This window comes from Cyrtonyx montezumae, unplaced genomic scaffold, assembly GCF_038088225.1.
Source record: "Cyrtonyx montezumae isolate F1298 unplaced genomic scaffold, pur_monq_1.0 scaffold_9, whole genome shotgun sequence".
In the NCBI taxonomy this organism is placed as follows: Eukaryota; Metazoa; Chordata; class Aves; order Galliformes; family Odontophoridae; genus Cyrtonyx; species Cyrtonyx montezumae.
Window position 1 is genome coordinate 5,848,831 of NW_027072100.1, and position 9,987 is coordinate 5,858,817.

A 9,987-nucleotide genomic window follows, 5' to 3' on the forward strand; every position below is an offset into this window, starting at 1 on the left:
AACCTAGTCTGCTTTTATAATGCTTAGATGAGAGGTGTGGCATTTGCCACCCCCAAGATTCCAGATGCAGTCTGCTGCCAGGTCAGCAGGCCATACTGTGGTGGCAGAGCAGGATTCTGGCAGTGCAGTTGTGCTGAGGAGGACTGAGGGAAAAAGACATTCAAGACAGAATTTGGCACTTTGAAAAATGAATGTCTGAAATTCTCAAGATACTTTAGGGTTTTCTTCCTTATAGTTACAGAAATAGTTGGTGCTTACATCACGCTTGGCACTAAATAGATTTCAGCCAGAGGAAGTGCTTCAGAGATAAGACTCCTGGTAGAAGGGGTGTTCTTTTTCACCAAGCACTGAAATATTTCACCTTGAAATAATTGAGTGTGCTTACTTGTTCCTAGTGAGGTTACCCAGCTCTGCATTACCACAGTGCAGAAGAACATGTGCAAAGAGTGTGCTGGCACTTAAGCCCTAATTCTAGACCATTTAAACAGATGGAACTTCAGGAGTGGGAACAGGTTATTTAAACATTGGATACCTTACCCTGATTTGACACTGGAGTCTTAGTTCTGTTTCTAGACAAAGACCTCTGAGCATAGGCATACAAGCTAACTATTACAGAGGTGAGATTCAAGTCTAACTTCATACAAGAATGTGACAACCAAAGGCAAAAGAGATAAACCAGAAACCAGAGTTCTAACATTTCACAAAAGTGCAAATAAGCACAGTAAAAAAAAAAAGCTATAATACCAGAAAATGTAAAAATGTGCTTTCAAATAGCCTGTCTGCATTTGGTTTCACAAAGGCTTAAATTCTGTCCAAGAATACAAGCTTAAGAAGCACCTTGCTTTCCTACAAGATATTGCCTTCTATACATCATGTCAGCTGCTACGAAGCTGCCTTACAAATTCTGCACTTGAGTTACTTAGCACCTCCCTCAAAGCAACCAGCTGAAGAAAAGAACAGCTGATAACGTGGAAAGGTGGGTGACAGTTTTTCTCATTTGGTCCCAAGCATCATATCTGAACTTGTATCTAATCAAAAGCCTCATTACCTGATCTGAAAAATTCACTGCTTTCTGACAATGAAGTTTGCTTCTGTTGATAATAAGCCTTGGTATTGCTGTTTTAATAGTTAACTTCTTACTGTGAGAAAGTTTCAGAGAATTTCCATACTGGTATTCATAGATAAGAAAGCTTTCTCTGTGCTAAATTCAGCCAAATATTCATTCAGATATTCCAGAAATGCCAACTCAAAATGTGAACCCAGGGACAGGGGACAGGCCAAGTTAGACACTGACAGTTTTAAGCAATGTCTGACACTGACAGAACTACGTTTCACAGGGTTCAGAGGCAACTAACAGTTGTTTTTTTCTTGGATTAAGGGTGTTTTCAGAAGGAGAAGGGAACGGACAGCCACAAAGCTAGTAAATTGTCACTTTTATCTGGGGTGGGGAGAAGAAGCTATCAAACTTACCATCCTGCATCTGTCTTTATTGTTAGAAGGAACAGGCAAGTTTGCACCTTCCACAGAGGTTGACTAGTCTAACTCAGTAACGATATGCTCTTTCCCATTATCCTCTGCAAACTCTGCCCTGCCCCCACGGTGCCCTCTTCAGCTTCCTTTGGTTCTACAGTGTAAAGTGCCTCAGCAGTCTGTTCCTAAACTGCACGTTTAGGAGTAAGGCAGAGTTCACAACATCACCTATGAGAACAGAAGAGGTCTTAACTGCTAGAAAGCTTCCCTTCACCAGACTGTTAGTAGCAGTAATAGAGCTGAGGTTTCATGCCTCGCAAGGACTCGTCGCATTGCTTTTCATCAGCATCCCCACTCACTAGCATGTCATGGGGAGAGCTGTCACATGGGAGAACCAGCTGTGAGAAGTCATGCAGGAAATCCTCTTCAGAGGCCAGCAGCAGCTCATTCCACGCTGAGATGTCCAGCTTCCCTGCAGCACCCCCGTACTCCTCAGGAAGAATCACCGGAGGAATGTTTTGATGAAGAGAATTCAGATCGGAGCCGTGAAGAAAAAACTAAAGAAGAAAGAAAAAAAAATGTTATTAATGGACATCAAATACTTTGCAGCATGTTACTAGTCAGTTAAAGAGCTTACTTTGAATTAAAGAGCAAATTTTAGAAGGGATGGCTTTATGTGCAAGCGTACAGCAGTGGCAGGTGCTGTTAGACACGCTGGGGAGAAGGCCTGAGATGAACCAAGTCCAGTGCAGCTTAAGGCCCAGCAAGAAAGGCTTGAGATGTGTCAGTCTCTGCAGAGAATCTAGGTTCAGATTATCCTCAAGTTCCTTTGTGGGACTGACAGTAAAAGGGCATCATCCTTTGCAGCTACATCCAGTCCTGCAGCACCCACCAGTGCTGTGCTGGACACTTGGGTAAGGGAGAAAAGCAAGGAGAGGACCCTGCCTTCCTGTGACACCACCCCGATGTCCTGAACATGGAGCAGATGCTCAAAACATCTTCATTCATGTTACACCAATATTAAGTCCCTCAAAGTCTCCTGAAGAATTTTTAAAGATTAACGTAGAGAGGACCAGTTCAATCAAGTAAATGGCACCAAGGGTTTCAGTGGGTTTTACTCGCACGGGCCCAAGAAGGAACTTACAAACGTTAACATTAACGTTCAAATGACACAAATCCTTACCCGGTTTGCTATCTTTTCCTTCAGAAAAGGCTTGATGATGGCAAAAATGCCTTTGAATATACGAGGTTCATTTATTATATTAACAGCTTTTATTCGAATGGGAAATCCATCCTGAAAGGTAAAGAAGATTTTTATAGTGCAGTTTAAAAAACATTTGCTATTTTCCTCTTTTTTTTTTTTTTTACTGTCCTGAGAGTGCCTTCCAGCACAACCCCCAGGTTTCCAAACTTCCATCTCAGATAACATAAACCAGCATGGCAACAGAAACGTCCCTTTTCATAGGGAGCAGTATGAGAGCTGTGGGCATGAAGTCAAGGGATAAGAAAACACAGTGCCCTTGCAGTGGGAAACATACTGCTGCCAGTAAATCTTCATTGCCTACGTTGTTCATCTCCCTTGAAAAAGATGCCTAGGTAGTCACTGTCCTTGGGGTGTTCCCAGCCCTGCTGAGGATGTGGTTACAGAGCAATGATCCCAACTTCTGAGGAGGGAGCACTCCGTGCTGGGAGCAATGAATTGGCTCCTTCAGGAGATGCTGCACAGAAAGGCAGATGCAATGTGTTTGTTCAGGCCATAGCTTACAGCCTTCACCTTTGCTCTGTTCATAGCTTCCACTTAAAGAGTGGGACACCCATCACTGTATCTGTGCAAATTAAATATGGGCTCAGTTTAATGGCACATTCAGATCTTAAGTTAAAGGACTATGTGACTTCATAAAGTGACATTCAAAACCTCACTACTTTCATCTCCATAAACTCCCAGTTCCCCTTGTTATTCCTCATTCCCTCATAGATGCAGCAAATAGAACCAGCTCAGACCAGAATAAAAGCAGTGAGGACCCAAACCCTTTCAAGCTTTCCTCATCTCACTCCTTCAGCTAGCAGAGTAGAATGTGAGCCAAACTCATCAGAGCTCCCTACCACTCTGATGCTTTCACCTTCCTATTCAGTACAACTCTGCTTATACTCCTGCTCTAAATTGCTCTTTGTTGTTTTCCTTCCAAACGTGCAGTTTGAGTTCTTTTATTGCTGTCCCTCCTGCTGCCCCCTGTGCTGAAGGAGCCATTCCTCTGCCAGGGACCAGGTGGAAATCCTTCTCAAGTCATGCTCAGTCCAACAGCTCTGCAGCAGGACCTGGGCATGTGCTCACCCAGCGCTGAGTGACGCTCCATCGTGGCAGAGCCATCTTTAGGCACAAACCACCTGCACACCCACAGCCACTTCTCAGCACTTGGGCAAGAGTCTGTCCTCTGCTAGTAACTCGTGGCTGTTCCTCGCTGCCAGCTAGCAGCGCTGCCCTTTCCTGTTCCAACTCCAAGTTTGCATTTCTAATGCAAATCTAGCTTTAGGGATGCAGAAGTCAGAGTGGGAAGCAAGGAAAACTGGCAAGGATCTGAGAAACTGCAAGGGCAGGGGCATGTCTTAAGTCTCCCAGTAAAACCCAAGATGCTTACGTTTCTGGTAATACAGACAAGAACTCTTTTAGACACATAAGCATTCAATTACAATGAATAAACTTATTTTCCCACCGGATCAGGTCTTACCTGAAGAATTCCAATCACTTTTTTGGCTACAAAAGGACCAAAATGAGACGCCTTAGATAAGCTGACTCCTTTGTAGTCTGCCAGGATTACAATTCCATTCACCTGGGTCTCTTCGGACTGAATGAGTTTTTCTAACGTTAAGTATATGGCACGAATGTTCTCAGTAATCGGATAATTACTGGGTGTCCATCTGTCTGAGGTTACAAGACATGGATGGTAAGTTGAAAAGTAAATGTAAGCTAACAACACACATTCCAAAAACTGATTTTCTATTTTCCTGGACTTTAAAAGTCTTTAATAGCCACAGTTCTAGTTCAGAGCAGCTTTTCTTAAGCAAGAGATCAATGGCAACTCATGTTTCCTGCAAGGAGCAAAAGGTTTCAGGAACCCCAGTTTCCACCCAGCACAGCTGAACAGAAGCAACTTCAGCTCAGAAAGAAAGCAGGTAAATGGAAGAGAGCACATGAAGTCAGACCTACAGCAAGCCTGGCAGCACCAAGAGCACATCGAAACCTCTGGCTGTTCACAGTGCAGTCAAAGCCACAGGCTCCTCTCTCCCCTTATTATCAAAGCCAATTACAAGCCTCTCACTGTGACCAGCAGCCCGCCTTTAGTCTGAGTTACTAGCCAGTAATTTTTCTGGCATCACCTAATATTTCATCAGCCCACCGCACTGCATTTTGGTTTTTACTCAACTGCGGTTATTGCTGAGACAGGATAAGGAACCGGTATGACGTTGGCTAATGACAAACGTCCCTGCACAAGCTGGCTGTTCCAACTTCAGAGATCCATTAGCCAGTGCTCACAGGAGAGCAGGACACAGATCTCTGGCCCAGAAACGCCTCAGGGTTAGAGAAGCTACTCATGCATGTCAGTACCTGGACGGATGCAGACAACGTGGCGTCCCTCTGGGTCCAGGTGGGGCAGCACAGTGACAAAACCAGACTCCAGGACAGGCTTTATTGCAGAAGGCCTCAGGTTGTTGAAGACCTCGGGCCAGCTCCTCCGACAGCTGTGGTAGTTCACCAGGAGCTGCAGCGCTCGGTCGTAATCAAATTTCCTGGCTCTGAGGAACCTGAGCAAAAAGGCATCGTCCAGGCAGGTCCCCAGGGAGGGGTAGTCTTTGCACACCATGTCTCGGAGCGCCTGCACGTCTCGCAGCCGCCATTCGGGTTTCTCCTGGAGCTCCTCCCGGGCTTTGGTAACGAGATCGGGAGACAGTGAGCAAACGTACTTTGGCCGGTCCGGCAGCAGCTCGGTATCCGAAAGAGACCCCGCTGACGGACTCGTCCTCGTGCAGTCGCTGTCCCCCGACATTATGTGGCAGCAATCTGTGAAAAACCAAGCTCACATGTGACAAGCAATCCCACGGACCACTACAGCACAAAATCATAGAACCGTTTGAGTAGGAAGAGACCTCAGTCACATCTGTATTTGGGATGGGCCGCGTCCCTGCTGAGGAACCGGCACTACAGCCCGGAGCAGCTCGGGCACAGCCGCTCTGGTTTGGGGGTTAGGAAGCGCGGTGCGTGGTCTCGCTGTCCTGCACAGCAGGTACGAAGCACCCCGGGGTGCCACCCAAACACAGAGCAGCTAGAGTACAATCTGCACGCGAATTACGCAGCGCGGGGCTTGTCTTAACACGCATTTCCGACAGCGTCCAACTGGAAACCACAGCCAAACGAGCTCCCAAACCTAACAGCGAGGGGAGGAGCGGGGAGATGAGGAAGACGGGGCTCGGCGCGGCTGCTGCAGCCCGGGATGGGGCCGCGAGGGGAACAACGCAGCTCCGTCCCCGAGCGCCGTGCGCTCAGGGCCGGCACCCGTGCGAGCGGCGGTCTCGGGGCCGCCGGAGCGCTCACCTGCCGGCTCGGGGCCGGGCCCCTACCTGCGCACGGACGGCTCTACGGCCCGCCCGGCTCCGACCCGCAGCCCCCGCCCGGCGGCAGCGCCCGAGCCCCGGTCCCGGCTGTACCGGAGCGGCCCCGCGCGGCAGCGCCGTCTCCAGGCAGAGGCGCCCCGGAACCAGAGCGGCCGCCAGGAAGCCCCGCCCCTCCCCGCCCCGCCCCGGCCCGGCCCGGCCGTCCATGCCGCGCACACGCCGCCGCCTCGCGGCCCCGCGGCCCGCAGCGCGGTTACTGAGCTCCGGCAGCTGCGCCCAGAGAGCGGAGCCGTCTGCAGCCGCCGCTCCTCCGCTCCGGGCCGCGATCGCCCCGCGTCACACGGAGCTGACGCTCCGTGCGCCTTCGGCCGGGAGAGGGAGCCCGGGAGCGGAGCCCGCGCCGCCGCTCTGCGTCTGCAGAGGCCGCGCTCGGCTTTGGTGCTCCTCTGCACCGAGAGGAGGGAGCGCCCCGCTCCCACGCGTGGGGGGGCCGTGTCGGCCCTCTGCGTGGGGTGCAGGCGGCGGGAGGAGGGGTGTCCCCAGCTGTAGGGCGCGGACAGCCGGGTGGGATTGTGCCCCAGAGAAAGAAGGGGGGTGGGTAGGTCCACATGGAGCCGGGTGTAACTGCTGCTGCAGCGGGGAGTGGGTACTGCTGGGATGGATACGACAGAGTAAGAAAGGAAAGCAGAAGTGAGGGCACCGTAGTGAAGGGATGGATATGCAATGTAACTTGGGGTCGGTCCCCAGGCACGGCAGCCCTTTTCTGAGCTCTCCTCGCGTGGGGAGCGTTGAACTTGGAAGAGATCAACAGGTGGTGACCAGGAGGGAGGATCTGAGTACAGAGCCAAGTTATGGGGGCAGTTCTTAAGATACTGGCTGCGATAGCACAGGAGTGGTGGTGAGCGTTTCTGTAACTTGCTCTAAGTGGTTTGGTGTCCTGTAATTAGAAACCAGTAAATGCAAAACACATCTATAAGGAAGTGAAAGCTAAAAACTTAGTGACGAGCATCGAGGCAGCGGCAGCAGTCCCCTGCCTGGGGAGTCCTGTCCTCACCTGTGGCTGCGGGAGGGAGGATGCGCTGCATCTGTGCGTGCACACCTCCCCAGCTGAGGGGGGACGTGCTGCACTTAGCTCCTGCTCCTGGTGTGCCAAGTTGTGCAGGAGCTTCGGCTGGAACTCTGCTGCCCGACCTTGGAGCCATTCCCCCCTGGCCTTCCTCTCTCCTATCTCCTGCTTGCTGCCTTTCTCAGCTCTGCTGCTGCTGGGTGCTCCTGCCGTGCCGCTGTGTTATAAATGGGTGGCTGTTGGTGCTGGTTGATATTTAATGAAGTCCATGTAGTACTCTTCACTCATTTACTTATCCAAACAGTCTTAATGCCCAGCCTGGGAAAGTTATCTTGGCTTCTTTAAGCTTTTCCACCATTAGCAATAAACATTTTACAGTCTTGGCAAGCTGAGGCCCAGAAGTGAGCATGACTTCAAACAGTATTGCTAGCAGAGAAGGCTTTAAACTGATATTAAATCTCTAAACTGATCAAACTTAACAGTCCAGTAATAAAGATAATCTGAACAGTTCAGGCCAAGAGGGGCTCTGGTCCTTGGGGCGCAGGCACTGTCTGCTATTGCAGCAGCACCCTCTGCAGAGCTCTCCCCGCTGCTCTGCACGTGCTCTGCCCACATGTGCAGCAGGCCAGAGATGCATGCAGAGCGATGGAAACGGGCAGTGCTATGCAAATGCATACAAATCTGTCATGGGAGCAGCTGTGTGCGGGCAGACACCTCACACCCACGTGTCATGTGAGCACACGGTGCTCGAACACAGTGTGCAAAGGCACGCAGCTGTACCCCAGGTTTGAGGAGGCTGCTTTCCTCCCTGGCTTTACTAGCCTCAAGGCTAGCAATGGTTTTACAAAACCTTGGTGAGGAGTATGCTCTGCGGGGCCTCTGGGTGTTTTAAATGCTGTGGGATTTCTGTAGTTTAATTTTACTCTAAACTGAGACAGTGTTTGCTCAGTCTTCTGTTGTGTTTTCTGGTGCCTTTGTGTGCTGTGCTGCCTCTGCACTAGGATGTGTGCCTGGCAGGATCAGTGCCTGTGGGGGCTGTGAGTGCTGCTCAAGGCCCTGTGCCGCATGGTTGAGAGCAGCAGGATCCCGCAAAATCCAGTCTGAAAGTGATGGGGGCCAGGTGAAGGAAGCACTGCTTCTCACTGGGTTGGACCAGTGCTTTGCTGTTGGGGTTTTCAGCCCGGTCGCCATCGCAAGCCCTTACATCAGCGGGAAGGAGCGAGGCAGTCTGTACCTGTGTCACGTCCCACAGCAGGGCTGGTCTCAGGCCTCTGAAAGCTGATGGAGCAGCCGCAGCACACCTGGCATTGCTTCAAGTCCAGAGCCAGGGTGAGCCTTGTCATCCCTTGGAAAAGAACAGTAAGACCACCAAGGATTTCCCCCTCCCATCCCACCACGCCCTGTAACCACGTCCCCCAGTGCCACATCCCCATGGTTGCTGAATACCTCCAGGAATGGTGACCCCACCATCCCTGGGCAGCAGTGCCACTGCATCACCACTCTTCTGTAGAAGAAATTTTCCTTACTATCTAACCTTGGAAACACGATTCCCAAACCACCCTTCTTCCCAGGACACAGCTTAGATCAAGAGTTCTTCACCTCTTTAGCGCAGAGCACAGCATTCACCCCAGCAGCCCCTTCCCCAGAGCACTGAGCTGAAGGAAGTGGCTGCAGTCTTGTTTGTGCCAAGCTCTCCTGCTTGTTCTGCACGTAACAGAGCCAACGCTACATTGCTGTGTTTATTGGCCTGGCTGGCAATTTTTCAGGTGCTAGGTGTGTTTATGGCCGTCAGGGTCACACCTTAATTAGGAATGGGGAGAGCGATTTTAAACGTACCCACAGCTTACCCTTCTTCCTCTGGCCTCTTGGGGTGGAAGGGGGCTGTGCAGTGCCTGCCCCACATCCCCAAACTGGTTGGAGTTTGTTGTGCTCAGCCTTGAAGGAAGCGCAGCCTGGCACGCAGAATTGCCTGGCTCAGCAGTGCCACGTTGCTGAGCTGTCCCTCCTGCCTCTTGTTTTTCATGCCTATCTGTGTCTGTGTGTGCACTTGCAAGTTTAATAGTGGTAATAGTTGCTTTTGTCAGAGATGATATGCGGGCCATAAAGCTCATTTGTGTTATTTATTTATTTTCTTGTTTGTTTGTTTCTTTCCGCTGAGATACAAAAGCTGTGGAAAAGACTCCAAAGCCTGTTGGCTGTTTCAGATGAGGGTTATATAAGGAATATGAAAAGAATGCATTTCTTAGTGTCCAGGGTACCTAAAAATACCATTTCTGCAGATCTCTGCTTGGACATGGTGAAAATATCTTGCAGCTGGAGATACTGATCCCCAGGATAACATCCGTAGTTCAGATAGCAAGCACTGAGGAGGACAGTTTTTACCCTCCCCTCCAAAAGCAATGTCAGATAGTTGTCTTAAAGGCCAGCACAGCTGTCCTCATAGAGGACACCTCCTGTGATGTGGAACACTGCCTTTGCAGAGGATAAAACACAGCCCACACGTGGCCAGGCCAGTGTCTCAGTGTGATTTTGGGCTGTGGTGACGGGTGGGGTGAGGGCTCTGGCTGAGGATGCCACGTAAGGACAAAGCGGTCTCTGGGGCACATTGTGGGTTTATTTTCTAGTGAGTTGAAACTCACAATGAGAAACCTTCTGTAGGGACTGCACTGATTTAAGATTAACCAGGTAAAGGGCAACCTTGGTAGAGCAGTTCACGAGAAGGGATCCAGGAGAATTTATTGCTTCAAAGATTTGATATTGCATATATGGTGTTATTAGTGCATATACCCAACTGTGGTTCACAGGGTTCCTGTGGCAGGCAAGGGAGCCCTGGGTTTGATTTC

At 50.3% G+C, this 9,987-nt stretch overlaps 1 protein-coding gene across 2 annotated transcripts; it reads right to left on the bottom strand.

Moving 5' to 3' along the window:
• Positions 1-670: 670 nt before the first annotated feature.
• TTPAL (alpha tocopherol transfer protein like) lies at positions 671-6,354 on the bottom strand. Of its 2 annotated transcripts, none has more exons than XM_065754085.1 (5): positions 6,336-6,354; positions 5,075-5,527; positions 4,197-4,390; positions 2,654-2,764; positions 671-2,027 (listed from the first exon to the last, which is right to left on the bottom strand). In XM_065754085.1, exons 2-5 carry the CDS (start codon positions 5,511-5,513, stop codon positions 1,752-1,754), a joined length of 1,020 nt encoding a protein of 339 aa, XP_065610157.1. In that variant the 5' UTR covers positions 5,514-5,527; positions 6,336-6,354; the 3' UTR covers positions 671-1,751. The 2 variants fall into 2 exon arrangements, with proteins under 2 accessions (XP_065610157.1, XP_065610156.1); XM_065754084.1 differs by lacking the exon at positions 6,336-6,354 and adding an exon at positions 6,085-6,137.
• Between the last annotated feature and the right edge of the window lie 3,633 nt (positions 6,355-9,987).